Raw genomic sequence first — 26,749 nt, forward strand, 5'->3', positions numbered from 1 at the left:
ACACAAAGAAATCCCTTGTATCCTTTGCCCTGTTTCCCCCAAGGGGAACATTTTGCAAAACTATAGTATATTACAACTCTATAATATCAATTTTATTGGTACAATCTACCAACCTTATTCAGATATCTCTAGTTCTACTCTTACTGTGTTCACTATGTTCTGTGCAATTTTATCACCCACGAAAGTTCACGTCTACATCATCACAGATAAGGTAATGGACACTTTCTCAAATCTACAAGGATCTTTCTGCCCTTTGATAAAATCACACTCACTTCACTCCTACAGAGGAAGGACTTTTATTTATGTAACATTTGAAAACTAGTTAGACTTTCTAGAAAATCCACATGTATTCCTTACCTTCAGATGGAAGAGAATTTAGCTGAGGGGAGGGATTACAAGCCTCCCTTCTTTCCCCATACTGCTCTTTACTTTGGAAATCTAATAAATACTACCAAATCGCAGGGAATGGTGAGAGCTTGCCTGATTCTTTTTTCCATTCTCACAACTCCCTGGAGTGTGGGAACATTTCATTAGGCGGGAAAGGAAGTGTGGCTCCAGCCTACCTCGCTCTTGAGCTGGTCCCGGAGGCAGGTGGCTTCCCGGTAGGCTGACGTCAGGTCTCTGAGCTGACATTGCAGGGTCAGCCCCTGGTGCCGGAGCTGCTGGACTTGCAGCCTCAGGTCCTCCCTGGGGGTGTCCACCTCCAGGTCCTGCAGCTGTGGAAATCACCGATCGAAATGAAACGCTTAGGTTACCTTATTTTGCAAGTAATTTGCCTTAGCAAACCAGAGGACCCATTTTCCTTCTTAATTTTTTTCACCTTACATTTTTTTCTCAAGTCAAAAATTCTAGAAAATAAAGTTACAGAAATAAGTCACCCCAAATCCTAGTAGCCAGAATAATTGTTGTTATTATCCGTATATTTTTTCCAGTCTCTTTGCTATGCCCTTATGTATGGGCACGTGTGAGCATGTGGCCCATGTTGGCTTTTTTGAGTGTGTTGGTGTTGGGGAGGGTCTGGGGAATCGTAGAATAACAGTCTAGAATGTGATTTTCAGATATATATATATATATATTCAGATATATATATCTTTGGCACATATTTTCAAAAATATGCAAAATGGCATGGCATTCTAGAATCTGTTTCAATAGATTTCGGTCACCACTCTGCTAAAAAAAGTATAATGAATGGAACTTAAGGTTCAAATCCAATTATGAGATGCTTATTACATTAAAGCATGATCTGTTTATATAAAACAGAAGATATTGCATTTTCCCCTGAGCATTTTTCTTAAATCAGTTAAAAATAGTCACTCACTCTTTTTGGGTCAGACATGAGTGGGTTTCATATGGATGTCATGGGGAATTTCTGGGAGGTGGAAAGATGGGAAGGAGAAGTGATTTGGCACTTTGGGAGGGGTGGTTAAATAGGAGTGATGTTACTGCCCCCAGTGGTTCTGTATTCTAAAGTTCTATTTTTTAATAACTTCTATACACACTTGCACACAGGCGTGCATATATACACATACGTACACACATGTATTTTCTCTATATAACATTTAACATATAATTTATATCTTTGGTATCCAGTTTTTATCCCTCAATACCATGTCAGGAACATTTTTCCATATTGCAAAATAATGTTGAAAACACCGTTGTTAGCATACATGGAGCATTCTGTGGCATGCTGAATGCTCAGGTCATTCTAAAACTTCGCTGCTGTAATTGGAGCTGTCATAAACACCCTTCCACAGATGACTCGGGGACAGACCTCTGAGTTCTTCCCTGGGATTAGCAGAGGGGGAGTTTCTGCAGCCAGGGCCTGAGAATCATTAAACAACCAATTCATATGCTAAGGTGGCCTACAAAGGAGCAGTACTGCTAAGCCTCAGGCTCTGGGCTCTGGTTTTCGGAGCCCAGAAGCTCAGAGGCTTCTCAGATTCCCTTCCTCTGCTATGGCAAACCATCCTTCATTTAAAGCAGCTGCTTGGGAATTTGAGGCCTGTGAAAGTCATCTCTGCTTGTGCTCTTGGCCTAGGTGTGAGCCGGGAGGTGGGGCCTGAGCCATTCTGCTGGGAGAGGAGAGAGAGGATGGTGTGAGGACAGAATCAACGTGCTTCGCGGCTGAAGAGGCCTCCTCCTCGTTAGTAAAGAAATCCGAGAGCAGAATGTGGCTTTCTTCTAATTAATAGAAATTCACAGAGCGTGGGCCTGAGATACACAGGCCGGGCGCTGTCAAGAACAGATGGGTGCTCCGGATGGTTTCATGAAATCCAGCTCTAAGACTTGCAAAACAAGTTGGCCTTTCTGGGAAGTTTGGTGTCTTCACTGCATCCCCTCCCCAGTGACTTAGATGAAGAGTTTGCCCCATAGATCCTAAGAGAGTACCCCTAGTACATTTCTAAAGAGAATGAACATATGGGATGAGGGCCAGCCCTGCCTGCCCCATGGGACCACCCAATGGTCTTGTGAACGGCCCCATAATCCACTTGCTCCCAAACACGCATGATTGGCACAGGCTCTGGCCACACGCTCCACCTGGGCTGAGAGACATGGTGCATATGGACCTCAGGGAATTCTATCTGGTGGGGAACATTGACAGAGAAATAAGTAGCTCGGCACAGCATGGTGAGGGGAAGCTGGAAGGCACTAAACCAGGCATCCATGGCCATGGGGGTGGTGGGTGGCAAATGTATCACAACTGCTCTCTGGGCTGGTGGATGAGCACCAGAATCTGTACCATTTGCTGATTCCCATGGTGTAAATGTTCCCACCATGATCAATGACAAGCTATGGAAATGGCGTCACATCTCTGCACTGAGCCCATCCAGCAAGCCTGGGAGGAGCTGCCCTGCAAAAGGAGGCCCCAAGGATGAGCTGCAGTTCCCAGGAGAACACTGGGGTAGAGGGGGAGCAGACAAGGATGCCGATGGGTGGAGGAGGGTGGGACGTAAACAGCAATAGCTAAGGCTCCCTGGGCCTGGATTAGAATTCACCAGACGGAATTGGGATGGATTTCACATCATGTACAAGAGGAAGAGACAGAAGGATTTTAAGTAAAATAGCAACATGATCAAGTTTGTGACTTGGGATGATGGAAAGGGGAAGCTTTCTTGTTTCTGCCTCCTGTCATCAACAAACCTCATTTCTTTGAACCCTGGTTTTTATCTGGAATCCTCCCTTCTTTTAGTTCCAAATTCCTCCACTCTGGCTTCATCCCTTGGCATTATCCCTTGACTGTAAAGTTGTTTTGACTGTTCCTCTGCACCCCCCTCCAGCCCTTTTCCTCACAGGAGACAGTGATCTTTTTACAAAAGAAATTGAACCATGTTGTTCTCCTATTTAAAAGCCCCCTTGCTGCATTTAGATGGGGTCATAACTGGGACCTACAGGCCATCGGAGCCCTACCTCATCTCACAACATACCCTACCCTTGCCCATGTGATCCCAACACACTGGCTACTTTCTATTTTTCCAACAAACCAGGCTCAGGACCTGGCCATGTGCTTCCCTCTCTGCCTGAAAAGCTCTTCATCCACCACCCCCTTCCCACCTTGAAATGCTCAGCTCAGTATTCCTCTCCTCAAAGTCCAGTTTCTACTAGGTCTGACTAGCTGAGATTGGACAATAATAAAATATGGAGAAATGCACAATTCTTTGCAAACACTGAATGGCAGCCAAGGCAGGGCCATAGTCCTTGAGGAAAGGAATGCACATCAAGTTGAGCTCCACATTCTTCCTCGATTTCTCTCTGGAGCATTTTCCCAAACCATGGGTCAGAAGTGGAACCCAAACTGCGAGTGGTGTTCCTGCTAGATGGGGGACTCAAAGGCTGGAATTCAGAGGTGCTCTGATATCTGGGTCTGTGGAACAAAATAACAGAAAGGAGAGAGCCAGGTACTGCCCTAGAAATGCCCCCTTGGGTCCTTGGCTGAGTCCTAAGCTGGGCAGCACAGTGCAGGCTCGGATTCCTAAGCGAAGAGAAGCTGGACTACCTATTGCTGAAGAGACTTCAGAGGTCACCCACTGCTGCCAAGATGGCAGATTTCTGGCTGAGCCCAAATTGGGTGTCCTCAGTGAATGCTCAGGGGAGTCAGCCGCTGTCATGGAAAGACCATGCCCTGGAAGCAAGGTCCACACTTTAGGAGGAAAATCAAACTCTAGGACTAGGCCAAAACTAACATATCCCTGCACAGGAATGATACCATCTGCTGATTATTCCACTACCTGCCAGAACAAAAGGCACTCAGCATTCTCTGGTGGAGATAATAACCAGGAGTCTCTGCAACATATCTATATGATGTCCAACATAGAATTTTTTTTTTAATTACTGGACATGTGAAGAAGCTGGAAAATGGGACTTAACCAAGAAATAAAACAGTCAATAAAAACAGACCCAGGGATAATACAGATATTGGCATTAGCAGACAAGACCTTCAAAACAACTCTGATTATATATTTTTAAAAATATAGGAAAGATCGCCAAAGTGAGTGAAAAGACAGGGTATTTCAATAAAGAATCCGAATCTCTTAGAAAGGATAAAATGGATATTCTAGAGCCACAAAAGATAACAAATGAAATTCAGAACTCATTGGATGGAATTATCAGCAGATAAGACAACAGAACAGAATTAGCGAACTAAACAACAGGTTGATAGACAATTCAAACTAATGCACAAAGATGAAAAAAAGGAGAAAAAAGTTTCAAAAGATGTGGGATATAATCAAAAAGTCTAGATTCTAGGAAACAAGAGAAAAATAGGACAGAACAAAATATCTGAATAAATAATGACAAAAAATTCTCCAAATATGATACAAGACTTGAATACACAATTTTAAGAAGCTCAGAAAAATCCAAGCAGGATCAATACAAATAAAATCACACCAGGCACATCACAGTCAAATTGCCAAAAACCAAAGATAAGAAGGAAATCTTAAAAGCAGTCAGAGATAGAATAACACTCTTATTTCATGAAAACAAAACCAAACAAAACAATCATGATAAAAACAACCAATTTTGAACAGAAACTATGGGAGCCAGAAGGTAAACGCAATGAGATCTGCAAAGTGCCAAAAGAGGGGGAAATACCTGCCTACCTAAAATTCTGAATCTAGCCGGGGGGAAAAAATCTCTTAAAAATAGAAGTTGAAGTCTGTTTTCATAAAAAGAAATATGAGAGAATTCATCACCAGCAGATCCTTACTATGAGAAATGGCAAAGCTCTTTAGGCAGAAGGAAAACAGATCCCCAGGGGTGGGAGCAAGAATGCACAGCTCAGGAGCAAGAGGAGATCTGGATAAATGCAGAAGATCATTGCCTGTTTGGAATAACAATAGTAACAATGCCTTATGAAGTTTATCATATATAGATGTAATATGTATGACAAAGATGAGGAAAAGAAGAAAGAGTGAGGATAAACTATTAAAATTTTTGCATTATTTATTAATAATTATTAATGTATTTGGAATTTCCATATTACATGGTAAAAGCACTAATTTAAGGTACATTTAAATAATTAATAGGTACATTTTGAAATCTCTAGGGTAAGCACTGAGGGAATGATACTAAAATGTATAGCAGAATGAGCTAATGGAGCAGAAAAAGGAATAATAGAAAATATTTATTTATACCAAAAACAAAGGCAAGAAAGGAGAAATAGAACAGAACAAAGAAAACATATAGTACGAAGGGAGACAAACACTTAATTCTATCATCACGTGTACAAAATGTACATGAACCAAACACCTCAACTGCAAAGCAGAGGTTGTAAAATTCAGCCAAGTAAACCAACCACATGCTGTTTCAAAGAAACACACTTTCAATATAAAGATGCCCATAAGTTGAACGCAAAAGGGTAGATGGTATAAAAGAAGTTGGATTCCATGAAAACACAAAGGGAACAAAACTGGTGTGATCACTTCAATATCAGACAAAGTGCAATTTGGGCAAGAAGTGTGAGAGGTAATGAGGGACATTTCATCACGATCAAAGAGTCAAGTCAGTAAAACATAATTGTAAGTCTGCATGTGTCTCATAAATAACTTCCAGATACATGAATCAAAAGTAACATAACCAAAAGAAGAAATACACAAATGCACACTCAGAGATTGTAAACATAACTGGGTAAAGAACAACGTGAATAGATGGCCTGTTGGTAAAGATACAGAAGATCTGATCGGCACAATTAACCAGCTTGGCCCAATCCTTATACTCAACAACGGCCAACTATTTATTCTTTACAAGGACCTGCAGGATATTTACCCAAATAGACCATAACCTGGTCAATAGAACAAATCTCACATTTAAAAAAACTAAAATAGCATAGTATACGTTTTCTGACAACAGTGAAATAAAACTACAAATCAGAAACAAAACTAGAACTACAAAATTTGGCAGGTGCTTGGAAATTCAGCAACACACTTCCACATAACCCATGGGCAAGGAGAGACACACAAATGGAAGCTGGAAAGTCCTTTGAAGTGAACGGACATAAAAGCACAACACATCAAAATGTGCGGGACGTAGTTGAAACCGTGCTCAGAGAGAAATGCGTAGATGGGAGCGCACAGATCACAAAAGAAGAACAGCTGAACATCAATGATTTAAGCTTCCAACACGAGAAGCAAGAAAAAAGGACAGGCAACCAAAAAGTGAGTGAAAGAAAGCGAACAATGAAGGTATAAACAGAATCCAGGGAAATAAAATACAGACATACAATGAGGAAAATGGACAAAACCCAAAGAGATCCTCTGAAGCGATTGATAAAATTGCTACCGGGAGAGGGAAAGAATGAACATGAGTGGATACAAAGGACTCGACACTAAATGTCTTTCAGACATGCAAGACCCCGTGAGAATATCACGAACATTTCATCCTGGGATTCCTGAACATCGGGTACCCTCCGCACGTGTGACAGTGACGCAGGAAACCCCGTGTCTTGGCCAAATCACAGATGTGCTAAGTGCAGAGCTGGCCGACCTCCAATTACATCCTAAGGTCCTTGCTCTTTCCATTGTCCCTTTCGAGACCCAATGTGGAGTTTAATTGAGGTGTTGGCCAACCTACGGTGTCATCATATTGAAATACATAAATGTGCCAAGTCAACACGTGGTACACCTTAGGCTTATACAATGTTATATGTCAGTAATATCTTTCAAAGGGGGCGGAGAGAGAGAGAGTGTGAGAGAGAGAGAGAGAGAGGGAGAGAGAGATGCAATGCACAGAGTTAGGACCTGGACTGCTTGACAAACCCCTGGATCTGAAAACACGAGCTCTGATCTTGCAGCATCAACACCACGCGGACCGCAGTCCCACCTGATACCCATGGGAACAGGCTAAGAGGAGGGGCAGGTTTGCATCTCAGGTTGTGGGCAGGAAGGGACGGCCCAGGTGGCCGTGCCAGCCCCCTCCCTCCTGCCACATGACTGCCTCTTACTTAGTGGGGATGATGACGGACGTCCTCCAAGGGCTGCCGGAGGAAGGAGGAAAGCGGGTGGTCAGCACTCTAGAAAGCTAGCGAGATGCCGAGGAAGCCGCTCTGTGTGATGAGCCTACCTGGGGGCCATGGCTCAGGGCCCTCGGAGCTCGCCCTGGGTCTGTAGGGCACCGTGGTCTCTTCTCCTCCTCTCCCAAATGTGCTTCCTTTGCTCCTGCTCCACTGATGCTTCCGTGCGGGGCACAGGACACTTCGGCGCTTCCCCAGGCCAAGGACGGAGCTGCAGAGTTGGCATCGTATCTGGAATTCTCCGTGCCTAAGGCAGGCCCCATCCACCGGCCGGCCACACCTGATTTCGCCACCAAGGGCGGCCCGTGGGCTCTTGGAGTCAGTTGCCCAGAAAGTGGAGTCACCTGCACCCCCCTGTCCACAGCGTTCCCCTTGTCCCCGGGCATCTTGCCTTCCCCCTGCAGACCCTCCTCTGCTCCTACCGAGCGACCCACGGCTGTGCTCGCCCCCAACGCGACCTCCGTCTCCAGGACGCAGACCCTGCGCAGAAGGTGGGCATGTTCCCCCCTGAAGGCCCGGACCGAGTCTTCTATCCCCAGTACCACGCCCTTTATCAGCTCTTCGTGGCTGACCCCGAGCTCCGAGATCAGTGCCTTGAGCTCCCGGTTTTCCAGGGTGATGTGCTCCATCACACCTTTGGATTTTCTGACGCTCTCCAGTGCGGCTTTCTGGAGCTGGGCCAGGTGCCCTTTCAGCTTCTCGTTCTCCTCTTCGAGGTCAGAAATCTTGCCGTAACTTTTCACATTGCAGTCTTCCAGGTCAGAGATGACCTGCCAACTTTGGTCCAGCTCCCCCTTAAAGTCAGTGATGTCCCCTAACAGCATGCTGTTTTCCCGTTCGAGCGTGGCTATCCTTGTCACATTCCTGTCCCTCTCTTTTTCGAGGACGCACAGTTTTCTATGGCATCTCTCTCGGTCAGCCCGAAGCTCAGCGTTGTCATGTAAAAATTGGCTTCTCTCTTTCTTCAGTCCAGAAATGAGCTGATGAAACCTCCTCCTCTGTCTCTCAAAGGCTCTCGGTGCCTGGTTCCGGCCCAGCTCCGAGGGCCACTCTGGGCCCGGACTCACGTGATCCAAATCCGTCACCATCCCTGGAAGGCCCGCGCTGGCTCCCACGGCCTCCATCTCTCCTGGTCTACCCCCTGCTCTAGTCTCCCCGGGTTTGACTTCCCTGGCCAAACACATCTCCAAGCCCTGGTTGCCCAAACCCTGCCGGGAGTAAGCGTTCCCCTGGCAGCTGTGCCATTTCAGAGCCACGCTCCTGCTCTCCCCCGCCAGCCTGGAGGCTTGCTGCCACCGTCCCCCGCCCCCAAGCTCCAGGATGGAGAGTTGCTGGAAACAAGCTTCCATCTCCTTTTCAAATTCATCTATTCTGAGCTCAGAACCGCCAGATCCTTTGCTCAGCACCCACGGGCTACTGATGGGCTCGGTCCCCTTGGGTGAAAAGGCCACTCTGGGGGACAGTGTCAGACCTCCCTCTGCTGCTGGGAAGAGTGTATCGCGGCCTGCACATTCCATGGGACCAGGCTCCTCCGGGATGTCGCTGTGGCCCAGACTGGACCCTTCTAGAGGCCATGACTCCTCCTCCTCTTCTTGCCCTTCATCTCCAGCGCTTTCCTCTTGCAGATGCAGAGCATTTCCAGACCACGCAAGAGTTTCTTCCTTGGCCAGCCCTGCAAGGAGCTGAGCACCTGCTGGAGACGGCCTCTGGGCACCAAGGGCCCTGGCTGTGGGGTGCTCTTTCTCCTTCTCCTCCTCCTCTGATGAAAGCCCTCCCTCCCTCCCCCTCCCACTCAGGGCTGTGGGTCCCTTGGTTGACATTGAGGCCTCCTCCTGCAGAAGAGGCAGTGGGGACTGTGGCCCGGGCCCGGGGCAGGAGGCAGAGGCCTGGGTTTCTAAAGCCCCGTTCTCGATCAGCACGCCCTCTGGGGCTCCAACGCCAGCCCACAAGCTCGGGTTTTCTCCGCTTTCCTGACTTAGCTTACTCTTGCCACCGAGGTCTTCCTCCTTCCTGCCCGCAGCCTTCCTCACCCCCTGCTCCTCGGTTCTCCACTCTGGTCCTCCTCCCTCCTTCCAAGGGTCTTTTAGATCTCTGGGCCCTCTCCTGGGAAATCGCTGACTTGCAGTCTGTGGGGACTCCTGGCAGACCGAGGCTTTGTGGCTCTTTTCCCAGTAACGATCTCGACCTGGTTGTCCTGAGGCTCTGGGAGCAGGCGATGACCTGGCATCCAGCACCTGCTCCATTTGGGATTCTTGTGGCGAAGTCTCTTGGAGCAGCAGTGGCAGCAGCAGGGAAGGGGGGTCCCCAGCTGGCCCCCAGGGAGGGAGTGTGGACGTCTGCACCAGGAGAAAGGATCCCTGGGCCTGGGCGGCTGCTAGCCTCTGCTCTGAAATCCAGGCCAGCTCCACGGGAAGGAGTGAGCTGTCCCTGTACTGTCCGGAGGGGCAGCCGCAGATGAGGAGGAGAGCCTGTTCATCCATGCTGGGTTCCGCCGGAGTCGGCTAAGGACGGGAACAGAAGAGAAGATATGAAGCAGCCCCTTCCTCCACTTAGCCCCACACCTCTCTGACCTCATCTCCTGATGCTCCCCCACCCAGCCATATAGGCCTCCCCAACATGCCGAGCCTGATACCACCCCAGGGCCTTTGTACCTGCTCTTCCCTCTACCCAGAATATCCTTCTCCAGATCCCTTCATGGCTCACTCCCCATCCATTCACATCTCCGCTCAGATATTAGTTCCTCAAGAAGCCCCCTGGCCATGTCACTGCACTGATTGTATCCCTTTTACTGTGCCCCCACCCTCCTCTCATATCCTCTGCATATCTGTGTGTGCACAGATATGTGATGGGACAGCTGGGCCTGGACACGCGGTTGTGGGCTCCCCACCTGCCCACTCACTCCCCATCTAGGTCTCAGGGTGTTACATTCAGTCTTCCCAAGTCTCTTTCTCAGTTATTTCCAGAATGTCCTTCCAAACACTTCTGCAGCCCCTTCTCCCACCTTCCACACGCAGTAGGGCTGATCAGACCTGGCCGGCACCCTGGGCGTGCAGAAAGCCTCTGGCCTCACCCGTCCACAGTCAGATCCTGTGACGTCTTCCAGGGACCCGTCTCTGGTCTCCAGGCCTGGCACCACAACCAGAGGGCCTTGTCCTGCTCCAACGCATCCCCAGGAGCAGCACCCCTCAGAGGGCTGGCCTGGAAGGCAAGAGGACCCCAGCAGTTAAAGAGACCCTCCTAGCAGTTTTGTCACAACTGCCACTAGCGACTAAGCCACCTGCTCTTGGGATGACCTGGCGCTGCTCACTGACTCAAGTCCTTTGAGCCAGAGGTGGCCTGATGATCACCACCACTTGCCAGGGAAGGAAACCAAGGCTTGGAGATGGGAATGACTGTCTGCTGACAAGCAGCAGATTGGGCCTGGAAGCCACGTTGGTTGACCATGAAGCTCATGCAGGTGACAAAACCCATCATACTTCCATCAACCCGGGCACCCTCATGGTCACACAGGGTCATAATCCCCTGCTCCCAACCCCACAAGGCTGGCGTGCAGATAAAGGAGCCGGGCCTCGGCTTCACTACCAGACAGGCCCCTCCTTCTTCTCTGAGGACAAATTTGACCATTGATTTGCCAGCTCTGCTCCCCAGAAATAGGATAGAAAGGGACGGCAGCTGTGCAGGTCAGTGGCACCCCTGGGTATAAATAACCCCCTCATCTGTAACCCCATCTGGCCTGGGAAGACTGCAAATAACCACAGTGGGACATGGTGGCTTTGAGGCTCCCCAAGTGCAGTGGCTTTGCAGCAGGGCATTTAGAAGCCCAGTCTGAGACTGTGATCAGAGACATTGGTCCCCATTAGGCACAAGTTAGGGACAAGGGGCTCCTTAGCCCAGCAGCTCCCAGACCTTGCACCTATCTCACATCTGAGCTGTCGAGTGGTCGGCTGGCGATAGGATAGTCATTCCATGGTCTTCTGCAAAGACTCCTCCTCCTGAGACCCCTGCTGCCCGGTGCTGGCACCAGCGTCGCCTAGCCGGCCCCCTCCTGAAGGCTGAAGGAATGAGCCTAAATGTCTGGTTGAGCCCAAGTCAAGGATGTTGTCCTGGACATCGCAGACTCTAATCCCACCTCTTCTGGCTGTGTGACATCAAGCAAGCGACACTACCTCTCTGAGCTTCAGCTTCCTGTCTGTAGAGCAGTAACCCCCCACCCCCGGACACACTGGCACATCCTAGGGGAGCTGGCCCATCAGTGGGCGACCCTACAGGCACCCCACATACCTGCTGAGCCTCTCGGTCCAGGGGCACTGGTGGAGCCGAGGGTGGCCTGCGGCTCTTGCCTTTTGGGAGCATCCGGTGCGTCCTCCCTGGGCAGGGACAGTGGCTCATCCTGGATTCGGCTCAGAGTGACCTTGAGGAAGACACAGGAGGAGAGCCATGAGTGTCCCCACAGTGGGAGAGGTCCCTCCAAGGCCATCCCAGGGACTCCAGTGGGAAGCCATGTCCCTGCCCCTGCTGAGGAGAGCAGAGGGCACGTGGCCCACCCCCCTGGCCTTGTGCTCTGGGTCCCGCGGACCAAACCCCCTCCTGCTAGCAGACAGCCAGGTGCAGCAGAGGAGCTTGTCTGTCCACTCCCCGAGCTTGCCCCCCCACTCCCCGAGCAGCACCAAAGTCTCCCAGGCCCCTCTCCTTCCCGTGCAAAAGGTCCCTCTGCGTCCCACACAGCAGGAGCAGGCACTTGCCCAGGGGCTCTGGGCGGACCCGTCCTTCAACTGTCAACAAGTCCCAGATGCTGCAGCTGGGTGTCCCTGGGCAGCACCCTCACCCCTCGGCCTCTCCCAAAAGGCAAGCCAAGTGTGCAGGGAGGAGCTTCCCAAGCCAGCACCCACCCTGCAGGGCAGTATTTAGAGAGAGCCCAGCTCTGACCCCCCACCGCCCGCCCTGTCCACAAGGGGGGGGACAAGTTCCCTCCAGCTTTCCACTGTCCCCCCGCTACTTCTAGCCAGGTTTGAATGGATGCTATTTGCTTCCCCGCTGCCTCCCCCACTAGACCACGAGTCCTTTGAGCCGTCAACTTGGCTTCACCTGGTCTGCACCCCCACCTGAGTCTGCCACACCGTAGGTGCTTAATAAATGTTTGATAGATACATATAGGCAGAACCTGCAGAAAGATGGGTGCTCAGCACCTATTCAGCAAGCACTTATTAGGCTCCGACTGTGTCAGATGCTATTCTAGGTGAAGGGGAAGTACGAGTGAACAGATAACACCTGTCCCTTTGTCACTGCCCCCCAGGTCCTCACCTGCTCTCAGCAGAGCCCTGCATGGACTCCCAGCTGGGCCCCCCTCTTCGCCCCCCCCACATCCTGCTCACAGTGCCAGGGAGCCCCCCTCCTCCGGCACGCACTCTCCCACCTACAGGGCCTCCCTTGTAAGGATGGGTTCAGGGCTGCGGTCAGGTGCGGTAGGACCATCCACCAGCTGTCAGGGGTGCCCCTGATGCTCCTCACTCTGGTTTCTGCTCACGGCAGCAGCCTCCCTGCCCGTCCTGACCCTGGTTCTCGCCTGCCTCTGCACCTCCGCATATGCTCTTCCTTCTGCCTGGCTGGCACGTCTTCCTAGGAAGGATGTGGTTGGCCTGCACCTCTCTCTCCCCCCTCCCTTTCACCCCTTCCCCAGCATGAGAGCAATCCCCCTGAAACAGAAACAGGAACAAACTGTTGTCTTGTCTCCAACTTTCCGTGCTTCCCACTGCGCAGAAAGAGAAAACCCCTGCCCAGCGGCGCCGCCCCCACCCTCATTCTGCTCCTTAAGGGGACCCGGCTCCTGCCCTGTGTCAGAGCCCCACACCCCCAGAGCCTGCTGCCGGCCTCTCCTTCTGCTCCTCTGCCCAGCCGACCTGCTCCCCTCTGGGCTCAGCCTCAGCAAGGCCTTCCCTGGCCGCCCCCACGTTAAGTCCATTCCCTCCTCAAGCATCTCCCCCTCACGCTCCGAGTTTGGGACCTCCCGCTGTCTGTGGGCTGGTCCATGGCACGTCCAGCATCCTCACAGACTAGGATTCCCACCCCTGGCTGCACCTTAGAACCACCCAGAGGCTTTTAACAGTCACGAAGCAGGACCTCGCCGCAAAGCAACGGAAGCCAGGGGCGCCTGGGCACCAGCATCGCACCGTGGGTGCCGGGCCGCCCAGCCACCCAGCCGCCTCTTGCCTTTCTCCACCTGCCTCCCGCATGAGCAGGACGACGGGGTGCTGTGGGCGGGGGCTGAAGGTCACGGCTGGAAAGAGGCGAGAGAGAGAGAGAGAGAGAGACAGAGAGAGAGACAGAGACAGAGACAGAGAGACAGAGAGAGAGACACAGACAGACAGACAGACAGACAGACAGGAACTCCAGGGGGAGCCAGCAGGAGAGCGGCAGAAAGGAGGAGAAAGGAACCGGCCAAGCAGAGCCTGGAGGCCACTGCCGAGCGCCAGCGCTGCTGCACGTTCCATTCTGCTTGGATTTCCTTCCCACACCCGAGCTGACTTCAGGGCGGCCCCACAATACTTCCTGGGCATCAGCTGAGTGCCAGGCCCTGCTCTGGGGCTGAGGACGCCGCCGTGGATCAAACTCACACACCCCTGCCTCCGGGAGGTGACTTGAGGGCGAGGAGGGGGCCTCCTAGAAGACGATGCTGTCCCCTAACCACCACCATCACCCCCCGCCACAGCTTCATTCCACAAGTGACAAAATCACTGCTCAGAGTGGGAGAGTGACTTGTCCAAGACCACACAGCACACGGGATGAGAGCACAGAACCAGAGCTCAGGTCTTGAACCCGATTGACTTTCTCTCCCCCTCCCCGCCCCTCTCTGCTCAGTCTGGTCAATCCTTCCTGCTCCTCGGTACTCACGGGAGCAGGGAACCCCAATTGGACGGGACTTTAGCTTTCATGTGCAACTATTTTGAAAAAATAAGCAAAAAAAGAAGAAAGAAAGAAAGAAGAAAGAAAGAAAGAAAGAAAGAAAGAAAGAAAGAAAGAAAGAAAGGAAGGAAGGAAGGAAGGAAGGAAGAAAAGAAAGAGAAAAAAAGAAGAAAACAGACCAGACACAAACATGATCCATGTGTTAGAATATATCCTTCTGGGCTTTCTTCTACACAGAGACATTTAAATCCTTCCAAAAGTCTGTTTCTACAGAATGTCCATTTTTGCTCTGTGCATTTCTCCTCTGATGGTATCAAAGGATTATCCCCCGACAAATTCTTCTATAACGGTTTACGTTTCACAGCCGCCTAATAACCTCTGACATGAGGAAAGCCTTCACTTACCAAGGCAGCTCCTTCTTATTGAACATTAAGGTTGTTTCCAATTTTCACCAACTATCCACAGTGCTGAGGTGCTTGTAATATCTGACAACTCTTCAGAATAGAATGGAATCTCAAGCCTCGTGTATTTGTCTTATTATGTAACCAACAGACTTGATATCTTTGTGCAAGACCACTCACCATTCCTATTTCCTTTTACATTACTCATGTGTTCGTGGCTTTGCTACGCTTTATTATTATTATTATTATTAATTATAATTATTATTATTATTTGTATTCCCGACCTGTGTTTGAAAGCCCTCGCTTGCTGCTGCCAGGGCACCAAATGTGCAATCGGCACTTTTGCACAAACGTGAATGTGGGCAGTGAGCAAGGTGGGCGCCGCCAAGGACTGTGGAACGAGGAAACGATTCTTGTAACCGTCACCAGGGGTCGCTCTACACGCACTGCCAGCGCAGAGAGGCTCCAGGAGAGGAGGGTCCAGCATTCCTGAGGCTGGTGTCGCCTCGAGCTCCATCTCTGCTGGGGTGTGACAGCCTGACACTGACATTTTTAATTGTGTGCCTTCCCACCTCCCTGCACAAGCCTCCCTCTAGGCCAGGCCGCAGCCTCTGTGCTGTCCCCGGCTGTCACAGTCTACAGACCCCGTCTCCACCGTCTGCACCTGTGTCTGTCTCCCCTCTAAATTTTCACCGAGCAGGGTCGTCTTTCCAGACCCGGTGCCTGCACAGTGCCTGGGGCATGGCAGGTACTCAGGGCACACTCCCTAAAAAGCAGACGCAGCTGCAGCTGCGGATAGGCCTTTCTTGTCTTGCAAACCACAGTCCTTATAAATTTCCTTTCACCCACGCCCTGAACAGAAACCTCCTCCCCAAACACCTCCCCAGGCCAGGGTTTGTCCTTGCCATGGCCTGTTGCTTCAGGGAACTGGGTCCCAAGTGATTTGCTCCGGAAACTGGCAAGTGTGAGATCCCAGGCTGGTCATGTGCCTCCTCTGGACTGTGGGGTTGGGTATAAGGCTGCGGATCCCTGCCTGGCTACCTCCCAGAGCTGAGGAGATCCTGTTTGGAGAAGTAAATACAAAATGAGTAAAACATCTTCCGGAGATGATTAACATCACCATAACTCACACTTTGACGCCCAGAGCACATCAGAGGTAACAGTGGGTTGTTGGGGGCGGGGCTCCCTGATGACTTGCAATGGTTTTCTATCTGATGTGTGCTTTCGCAGGGCCAGACACTGCTCCTACTTTCCCAATTTCTATGCCTCCCTCCTGGCACTGCCATCGTGAGGCTGTCCCTCCTGCTAGAAGTTTCCATTTGCCATGGAGAGTGGAGTAAATATCTTCCCAGGTATCTTATCCAGTGAGCCACTAGCTTACCCAGAGCTCCTGGATGTGGCCAAAGCCTAGGGTTGACTCAGACAAGGAGCAAACACCAGCCAGGCCCTGCACAGTGAGAATTAGGGCCTCCAGAGGCGGGGCATACCACCACAGGGGCACAAGGAGGGGACGAGCTGGCATGAGATCAGGAAAGTCTTAAAGGAAGCAGCATTCCCACTCAATGGAGAGAGAGTAGCAGGGGTGTATTAAGTAGCTGAGGGGAGCAGGCAATAGAAGTTTCTAGACACAGGGAAGGCTGTAGGACAGAAAAGTCGAGTATTTGGGGGCTTGCGGGAGCTCAATGTAGCCAGGGCAGGGTCAGCGGAGGGAGCCCAGACTAGAGCAGCAGAGGCCCTGAATGCCACGCATAGGAGGTTGAACTTGATCCCAGAGTAATAGCAGATGGGAGGTTTACAAAAGGAGATCACTTGGGGGTCACCACAGTTATCCAGAGAAAGGCACTGAACACCTGCCTGTAGCTCTTCAGCCCTCCAGGTCCCAGCCCCTTTGGAAACACACCGTCATTGGCTTTGGGAAGTCACATCCCCATGTAATGTCCCCAGAACTCTGCCTACAATTTCATAGATGCGCCACCACAGTCCGCTGAAGTTGATACAACTTTACACCAAGACCCTGAAGGGCTGGCAGTTTTGTCATCAATAGGCTCCAGCACTTAAATGTTAGGTCTTAGCTACACTCCCCTGCGAGCTGGTAACTGGCTGGCACTTTACATCTCCCCAGCGGGCCCTCTCAGGAGCACTTCTTCCTCTCAAGATGGCCCTTTGTGACTCCTATATGCTCCACTTTGGCGTTGCCATTGCCCTTGGAGAGTAAGACAGAGCCTGGCAGACTGTCACACCCCGCGGCCCTGGGTCCAGCCCCCGGCCTAAATGCCAGGACCGCCAGCAGTGCCCCACAGACTGTCAGGCCCCTCCCTCAGCCCCACGGTCCTCACTCAGACGATTTGTCATCCTGCATAGGTGGGGGTCTGTCTTGGACACTTTGCATCCCCTGTACTGAGCTAAGGCCCAAGCCAAGCGTCTGCACCAACTGGGTGCCCGTTAGATACTGATTACGAAGCCACCGAGCAGTCTGCGCTGGAGGAGCGGAGCATGGCGTGCAGGAGTTCGTGGGGCACAACTCCTGCCCCACCACTGAGTACCTCTGCAACCCGGGGCAGGTCATGAGCCCCTCTGTGCCTCCACTTCCTCATCCGTGAAATGAGGATAAAATAGTGCCTCCCTCCGAAGATCGTGGGTGCACGACATGAGTGATAGAGAGCACGGGAAACAGAGCCCAGCACGAAGATGCTCTAGTAGGTGCTGGGGATCATCAACATCCACCCGCACAAAGCTGGCAAAGCTTCCTGCCATCGAGGAAGAGGAACCAGCAGTCTCACACCTCACAGGTCTTCACCACTGTTCCTCCAGGGGAACGCATGTCAGGGGCTGAACGGCATCCCCCCGAATTTGTAAGTTAAAGCCTTAATCTCCAGTATCTCAGAATGTGACCTAATTTGGAAATCGGGAAGCACTTAGTTACGATGAAGTCCATTAGGGTGATCCATGACCTTATAAAAAGGGGATGTTTGGGTGCCGAGATAGACATGCAGACAGGGAAGGCGCTGGGAAGACACAGCGAGAAGGCCCAGGAGACGGGCTGGAACAGACCCTCCCCACAGCCTCAGAGGGAACCAACCCTGCCCACACCTCGACCTGGGACTTCCAAGTTCCAGAACTCCTGTTTAAACCACTCGGCTCACGGTTCTTCGTTATGGCAGCCCCAATAAATGACAATTTCCATCTACAGATGATTTATTTTCCAGAATTACAATAAGGTGCCAATATTAAATGTACACTGGTTTCCTTTTATCTGATGGATATAACAGAGGAAGAATGAACAGAACACGCAGAAAAGAGACGAGAGCATAAAGTAGTAATTTGTTTTAAATGGCCACAGGGAAACTCATTATTAAAATGATCTAAGCAGAGAGAAAATATAGAGCATTTAAAGTTTTAGTTAATTTGAAGTAGATTTATCCAAAGAAAACTTTGCGTTTGTTGTTGTTGTTAGTTTAACAAGTAGTCTTCTTCGAGTAAGGTGGCTCACTGATTTTTCCTTAAATGTAAATTGACCTGGTGGAGAGAAGCAGGATCTCCATCTTTTGAAAAGAGCTAACTCTTTCCAGGGAGGCAGGGCTGGTGCAGGAGACACAGAGCCCTTTGGACTCCCATCAAATCTGGATCAAGTTCCAGTTCTGCTTCGTACTAGCTGTGTGACCATCGATCAATGCATTACCTCTCTGAGCCTCAGTTTCCCTATACATGGGGTGGGGATACCAATCGTACCCACCCCACAGCCTTCCTGAGCATTAAATGAAACCATGCCTTTGGAAACTGTCAGGAGGGTGCTGAGCACAGGACAGGAATCTATTAAACTAAGTTTTACTCTTCTGTCAGTCAAATGAATAAATAAATGTCCAATCTGCCCTTGTTTGCAGTTCTTAAGAAACTTGCCCAGGATCACACAGCTACTAAATAAGAGAACCAGAAAGGGACCCAATCCTGTGTTTTCTGCTGCTAGTCCCGGGGACCTTCTGTGTGCTGCTGCGGGACTGAGGCTACATCAGACCCAGACCCTGCCCTCAAGGAGCTCACAGTCTAACGGAGGAGAAATGCAGATGCACACCTAATACCACTAGCAGGTGGTGCAGGAGCTATGCAGGAGGTGGGAGAGGCTGTGCAGGAGGTGTGCAGGAGGTGGGAGAGCATCATCACCTTTGGAAGGAAGGGATGGACTGGGAAGACTTCATGGGCACATGGCAGTTACCTAATAGTGCACACCCAAAGGGGCTCATCTGGCACACAGATTCATGAACTGCTGGATAGATGGATGGACAGGGGTGGACAGATGATGGGGGATAAAGGGTAGCTGGTTGGCTCCCTGTGGAGTCGCTGGATGGAAGGATGGACAAGCAGGTGGTAGGATGAATGAGACGGTGGAGTGTAGGTAGACACGTTGATGGATGGATGTGCAATCAAGTGGGTGGTACATGGGTGGACAGGCGGGTGGGTGGACGAGAAGGTGGACCGATGGGTAGTGGGGTGGCCGTGCTGAAGGACGGGTGGGTGAAGGTGTATGACTGGCTGTGCATTTTGGAGGGTGGGTGACTGTTGGAACCGGGATGGGTGGATGGGGCTGGTGGGGTTGGTGAGTAGATGAAGAGGAAGACTAGGGAATGAGGGAGCTGGTGACTCATACACATGGCTGCAGGATAACGTTAGAGGAGAACTGCAACATCATTGGTGCCCTGGCTTGAGGCCACTTACCGGGCTGCAGTGACCAGCAGCGGCGGGGCTGCGCGCGCTCTCCCCCGGGGCCCGGGCCCCCAGCGCCTGGCGAAGGCTCTGGTTTTGCTGGGCGAGGTCCTCCACCTGGGCCTGCAGGCCGATCTCCGACAGCTTGAGCTCGTAGATGCAGCAGCGCAGGTCCTCCAGCTGCCCGCGGAGCCGGCGCTCGGTGTCGCGCTGCCCCCGCAGCCTGCGCGCCGCCTCGGCCCGCTCCCGCTCCCGCTCCGCCTGCAGGACGCGCAGCTCCGCGGCCTCCCCGGAGACGCCCCGGGCTCCGGCCGGGCCGGGAGGGCAGGGGCTGCCCGGGGCCGGGGCGTCCAGCTCGGCCAGCAGGAGGCCAGCCGCCCCGCACAGGCGCCGCACGTCCCGCTCCAGCCGCCGCACCTGCTCCCGCAGGCCGCGCTCCTGCTCGCGCACCAGGCCCAGCTGGCGCCGCTGCGTCCGCCGGCAGCGCTCCAGGGCCTCCGCCTGCCGCCCCAGCGCCTCGTCCTGGCGCCGCAGCCGCTCCCGCAGCCGCCGCAGCCGCCACCGCTGCCGCCGGGCCGCGCGCTCCTTCTCCAGGACCTGCAGGTTGGCGGTGGAGGAGGGCGTCAGGACGCGGCGCGGGCAACCACCGTGCTCTCACGGTCTTTATTGTAAACTTCCATATTGGGGGCATCAGGGTTTTGTTGTTTTTCTCGTGCATTAGTTTTAGAAATTAGACTATTGCATCCAATATTACTGATTTCATCACTGAGGGTTTTTTGGTGTCCCTGCAGATTTTGCAGAGGAGGAGTGCCTCCCTCGCCGCACCCCAGTAGGAGCCCTGCACACCAGGAGCTCCCTGGGGCCCTGGATGGAAACTGCGCTGGTAGGCATGGGCATCAGCTGCTGCAGGCAGAGAGGGCGCGCCAGTGGTTCCAATACTGAGTACCTCCAACCAGTGTGTACAGGGCTGCCGCCCGGACCCACTTGAGCTTCCCCATTTCCACCCAGGACCTCCCCGATCTCTCCATGTCCCTAATGCTAAAGGGGTAATGCCTGGCCCTGCAGAAGTCGGCCTGCCCTGCTCCTGGCTCGTGAGACACAGCTCGGCAGCTGTTCCTTATTGTGAATACCTCCAAGCACTAGGTACTGTCACTATCCCCTTGGGACGCTCAGAAGCCGCTAACACAATATCACGGTGCTACATGTCACCATGGCCAGGACTCGAACTTCTGTGTATCTGACTCAAGGTGTGGAGGAACAACTCTCTGCTCTTGGGCCTAGCCCTCCCTGCACCGGCCCTGGAGCTGTGAGCTAGACCGGGGCCACTGCAAAAACAGGAGTCCTGGCCCAGTTTCCAGGAGGAATTGAAGCACACGGGTGGCACTGCCTCCGTGTTAAGCTCTCTGGCAGCCACCAGTGACTGCTGGCAGCCGGCCACTGCTGTCTGCCAGGAGAGCTTGCCGAAGACAGCACAGAGCACGTGTGGACAAGGGAAGCTGGGGGCGGCTCTGCAGGCTTTGGCTGACAGCTTGTTTTGGGGGGACGTGGAACAGATGAAGCTGGACTCTGATTCCCTGGGAAGAAAACTGCTCCCAATCATCCCATAATCAGCAATGCTCCATCCCCTGGGTTGGACAGCCTCTATCAACCCTCAGAATGACCACAGGTCACTACAGAAATGAGGTGATTTTGCATGCAAATGCTTAACTGGGAACAGTGACAACGGGCAAAACCGCCCTTCGGCAAATATCAGGTACAAAGGGCAGAGGAAACTCATCTGTGCGCTCCTACAAAACCTGCTCCCAAATGCGGACATCACTGGGGGGAGGTTCGGGCTTGTAGCTGGGTCAAGTGGTCACAGAGGGACCCTGAGCAAGCACCCCCACCGCTCTGAACTCGTGCCCCCCATCTGGAAGTGGGGTTTCCTGACAGGTCTTCCCAGGGGCATACAGATCACAGGACAAGCTAATAAGGACGTGTGTGTAGAAGAGGCCATAGTATCCCATAGGACTGCTGGCCCCGCAGTGCCTCTGAGCCCCCTGACAGCACTGTCCCGGCTCGCACCCTCATCCTCTGTCTCCCCAGTGCACTGGGAACAGGTGACTGTAGGGCTGTGGCTAATTCCCTTTGGAAATCCTGCATGGATACAGGGCATGGCCCAAAACATCTTGAGTGAAGTAGTTTCCATGGAGAGATCACATTGTTTGTGGCGGGATCGCACACACCAGCACTGCATTTCACGTGACAGCTCCCCCGGGGACACTGACGAGGACGTGCTAGCGGAGCAGAGGACGAGCGGAACTGGGCTTCCCGCCCCTGCCGTTCAATGCAGAGGGGGAAATGCCACTTGCATGTCTCCCTGGCGCCTCAAAGATGAATTTCAATTTAAACGAGCTCCTTATCTTTCCGTGTCTGTCTCAGTTCATGCCTCAGTCAGGGCTTTCGAGCCGTTTTGACTGCTCCCCACACTGAGAAACACACTTCCACCCCGTGCCCCCTTGCATGCGCCGGGTACCACTGAAACAGAAGCTTCACCAAACAGCACTCCTTGTACACATAATGCCCTTTCTTATTTCCTAGTTCATGCCGGTTTAAAAAAAATGCTGGTTGCAACACGGACCACAAGCGGGAGTCCACCTGCAGTTTGACAGTCGCTGCTGGGCTGTACGGTGCATGGCAGGGGCTCCGAGAGCCACACGCGGTTGTCCTGGAAGCCTGTCACTTCTGCCTCTGCAGTATTCCCGAAGTGTGCCCTACCTCCACCCTTCATCATCGCCCCTGGAATATTTCAATAAAGGCTAATATTTACAAAAGCAGCTGGTGTCGGATACGGTTACCGCTGTGAGTGTTTTACACATACTCACTCACTTGGCCCACATAACAACCCAAGACAGTTGGTACTGTTATCATTCCCAGTTCACGGATGAGGAAACCGAGGCCCAGAGAGGTTACATCACTTGCCCCAGGTCACACAGCCAGGGAGCGGCATGGCCAGGTTTGGCACCAGGTGTCTGTCTCCCAAGTCCACCTCCTTAACCACCCACTGCTTGTCCAGAGCACTAACTTGTCCTCCTGACTCTACCATCTCTTTCTCTCTCTCTTTCTCTCTGTCTCCCCCCGCCACCCCTGCAATTAGAATAATTTATCCAGAACCCTGTCTTGAGCCTCTCCTGCTAAAGTTCCCTAAAGCTTGCTCCTCATTGCAGTCAATATTTGGACCACACCGTGGTCCTGGCAACCTGGCCTCTCTGGAGCCTTCCTCCCTCGCCAATGCCCTCTCTGTGCCCAGACCTTCTGCTCTGGCCCCAACATATCCCCCCACACTCCTGTGCCTATACGTAGGCTGTTATGCACACCTCGTGTGCTTTTCTTTTCTTCCAAGGACCAACTGGAGCGCCCCCTCCCCCCACCAACTCCAAGGACACACACTGTGCCTGCACCTTCCCCCTGGCACCTGGCATCGAATTTGGAAGTTACATGTCTCCTATCCATGTTTCCACCTGCATGCCAGCTCCTGAGAGCAGAGACCTTACGTCAGTCCTCAGCTTGTCCAAGAGCCACAGAAATGAACCTCTGACCAAAGCTCCCAGTGATTACATGGCTCCTGCAGGTCACCCAGTGCTTCACCAGCTCCCCGTTCCCCCCAGCGGATCCCAGCCAGAACCCTGGTGAGGAGGGCAGGGCGGAATGGGGATCACATTTTACGGACAGGGCAGCTGAGGCCCGGAGAAACCATGTGACCTTGCCCTGGACCTCACAGCCCCTGCCTGCACCGTTGGAATCAGGACCCCTCGAAGTCCCCTGGCTGGGCTCTCCCAGCATCCCCACCACCCACCACTGTCTTTGCTCAATGCACCTGCTGCCTCCTCCCAGCACAGGGGGCCATCCTGCTAGGTCAAGAAACAAGTACTGGAAAGAAGAGGGAAAGTTGTACCTGGCTGGCAAGCTCCCCCTGCAGGGCTTGCAGCTTCTCCTGGGCCCGGACAGCAGCGCTCTGTTCCTGCTTCACACGGGCGCTCAGCTGGTCCACCTTGTGCAGCAGTTGTCTCTCCGACAGCTCCAGCTCCTGGATTCTGCAGCATTGAAGCAGGAAGATGCTTACTCAGGATGTAGTAAACGTGGCCTAAGATTTTCACCAACACCAACCTTTTCTTTTTTTGGTCATTTGGCCAAATTGACATTCTGACCAAATCACATTGTGAAACATTCATACATATTTAAGATGATTTAGAATACTTCAGAAATGTCTATCCAGTAATAATGCACCATGCATCAGGAATCTTCAGAGTGTTTTCATCCCTAAACCAGTAATCCCAAATTCACCAAAGAAGGGCTGAGCCAGAGCCACGCGGCCTAAGAGCTTTATCTGTCTTGTTTCAATCAATCCTCATATTACCAGCCTGCAGGTGAGTTCCCTTATGCCTACTCCACACACAGGAAAACTGATGATCAGAGAGGCCAGGCAACTTGTCCAAGGTCACACAGCATTGTAGAGCCCAGGTGGTCTTACTCCCAAACTCAGACTTTTAACCCTATGTCCATTGCCTCCCATTTGAACTACACTCCTTCCAATCTCTTCTAAGAAAATGAAATTCAGAAAACATGTTTCTGCAACTGAAATCATTAATCTTTGTATTACTTACAGAAGAGAAAAGGTGGAAACGGCCTACTAGTTAGGGACGGCTAAGCCACGTGAAGCTTTTTCTTATTATCCTGGGGAAAGGTGGAGGAGCTTGTATCACATTGCAAGCAATACGGAGGCTCAAAGTGAGCCCTGACCACAGCTACATTGAAAGGAGACTCGCCCAAGAATGTAGGGAAGCCTGAAGGAACAGTCTGGTCCCACTGGGACAGGTGCCACCCCAAAGACTTGCCTGTCTCCTGTTTGTACCTGGTTCCAAGTCCCCTCCATGTGCCAGTCTTACCTCTATAATGAAAAACCAGGAAACACACGGAAAATGCATTCACAGCCTACAGGGGCAAGCTCTGCACACCTTCACTCCCCTGCCCAAGCCCACTAGGGTGTCCTGATCCTTCAAGACACCCTCTGCCTCTCTGGGAGAGGACCCAACTCTGCTTCCCGACTCTGCTACCGACCCACCATGAGGCTTAACTGCATTGGCTCCCCACCCCGATCCATAGTCTCCTTATCTGTAAAACAGAGGCAGTTGTGCCTCTGCTCCAAGTGTTAATGTGGAGATTGGATGAAACGTTGCATTAGGACCAATAATTAAATCAAGAGTCCCCTCTCCTGCTCTGCTTCTGAGGCCCTGGGGAAGGCTTGTGCAGGTGACAGAGGGAGTATGCCCCTTATGATCAAGTTCCTTCCAAGCTGAACCGAGGAGTGGCCCCAGGTTAATCAGTCAGAGTCAGGCTGAGCACCTGCTTGCTTATAAAATATGGTGACATCTGAAAGGGACAAGGAAAGCCTCTCTTTTCAGTTTTTGAGATCAACCTGCAAGCGCTAAATATGAAACAACATTTAATTCTGACAGTATCTTTATACTTGAAGCAGAAATGACTAATCGTCGTGGCAGATCAAATGTTGGCCCCCAAATATATCCAGGCTCTAATCCCTGGCACCCACGAATGTTGCATAAAATGCAAGAGACTGTGGATGTGGTTTAGTTAAAGACCTGAAGATGGGGGGATGCCCCGGACCGCCTGGGTGGGCCCTGCCTGCTGTCACAGGTGTCCTTAGGATGGGGAGGCAGAGGGAGATTTGACAGCAGGTGGAGGCCAAGGGAGCCCTGGAGCAAGATGTGACCCTGCTGGCTCTGCAGGTGGAGGCAGGGACAGGGAACCAAGGAATGCAACTGTCCCTGCTGGAAAAGACAAGGAAACAGATTCCCCTACAGCCTCTGGAGAGGGCACAGCCCTCCCGAAAGCCTTGGCTTTACCCCTGGGATGTTGCTTTAGGGCTTCAGCCTCCAGCACCGTCAGACGACATACATGTGTTGCTTTAAGGCTCCAAGTCTGCAGTATTTTGTCCTAGCAGCCCTCAGGAGCTAGCACTAGCACGCTCACAAATAGGAAACAGACGATGAGGTGCCGTTTTTCACGGATTAACGACCTGTTAAACAAATACTATTATGCAGTGCTGCAGAGTGCTAGGAAACCTGGAGACCCCCGTCCAGGGCAGCAGGAGATATGGGCGGCTGCCATTACCCCCCATGTGGGCCACCTGGGTTCAAGTTCCAGCCCCCCCCCAATACGGCTGGATGCATGGGTGACTGTGGAGACGTCACTTAACTGTACTGTGCCTTCATTTCCCCATCTGTAAACTGAGGATAATGCTACCACCTGATTTTTGGTATTGTTTTAAGGATCATACATCTGAAAATTTAAACAAACATGTAAGCAGTGCCTGGATCAGAATAAATACTCAACGAGTGTATAGCTACTGATAATTTTGTGGCATTCGGGTTGCAGGTGAATATGCATTATTGATAAGGTAATGAGGATGGAAGTGGGTTTTCTTTCTCAAATTTCTAACTATACTGTTTATTATTTTTATAATACTTTTAAAAATATTTTAATTTATTTCTTGCAGAGAGAGAGAGAGAGAGAGCAGGGGCGAGGAGGAGCAGAGGGACAGAGAAACTCAAGCAGACTCTATGCAGAGCATAGAGCCCCACATGGGGCTCGATCTCACGCCCCTGAGATCACAACCTGAGCTGAAACCAAGAGTCAGACATTTAACCGCCTGAGCCACCAGGTACTCCTATAATAAATGCTTCTACATTTTAATTTTTTCATCAAAGCGAAGGCCAGTGTACACTACCAACCTTTACCATACCCTAGGGAGATGACACCCATGGTGAAATTAACCCATCACGCATCCAAACCCTGCTCAGCTACTAGTGACCCTGGGTCACATCATTCATCTTCTCCACCTCAGCTCCACCTCACACAGGTGGGGTGACCCACCTCCCAATAACAGAGGTCACAGCCCACATTTCCCCACGGGGGGTCCAGGATGCCCCCTCCAGAGTGGCCTCACCCCAGGGCCCCAGCCACAGAGGCCCCCTCCCCTCCATCACTCACGGTATCCCCAGGGCTCTCCTTGCATGGAGGGGTCTCCTTTGGTAGAGGTTTCCCAGCATTTCCCCCGGGGCCCAAGGACTTTCTGGTTTTCACCGCCAACCTCTCCGGAGAAAGACTGGAATCCACAACCATGTGTGGGTTACACTGCAGCTCTCTCCAGTGCTGGGGCCCTATCTTTGCTGGTTCTCAACCACCCCCT

The 26,749-nt window shown here is 51.8% G+C and overlaps 1 protein-coding gene across 5 annotated transcripts in view; it reads right to left on the minus strand.

Annotated features, from left to right (window-relative positions):
- The window catches only part of C3H4orf50 (chromosome 3 C4orf50 homolog), a 113,709-nt gene that overhangs the window by 81,194 nt on the left and 5,766 nt on the right, over positions 1-26,749 (minus strand). For 4 of the 5 annotated variants that reach the window (XM_035714351.2, XM_035714350.2, XM_049108640.1 and 1 more), the window contains exons 3-7: positions 23,438-23,576; positions 11,786-11,915; positions 10,575-10,702; positions 7,555-10,005; positions 564-716 (exon numbers count right to left, since the gene is read on the minus strand). In XM_035714351.2, the coding sequence (XP_035570244.2) occupies positions 564-716; positions 7,555-10,005; positions 10,575-10,702; positions 11,786-11,915; positions 23,438-23,576 (3,001 nt within the window). Of the gene's footprint in view, positions 1-563; positions 717-7,554; positions 10,006-10,574; positions 10,703-11,785; positions 11,916-19,515; positions 20,101-23,437; positions 23,577-26,749 lie in introns of all 5 variants that reach the window. The other variant, XM_049108641.1, reaches the window with a different exon arrangement.

The sequence above is a fragment of the Canis lupus genome, chromosome 3 (genome assembly GCF_003254725.2).
Source record: "Canis lupus dingo isolate Sandy chromosome 3, ASM325472v2, whole genome shotgun sequence".
Classification (NCBI taxonomy): domain Eukaryota; kingdom Metazoa; phylum Chordata; class Mammalia; order Carnivora; family Canidae; genus Canis; species Canis lupus.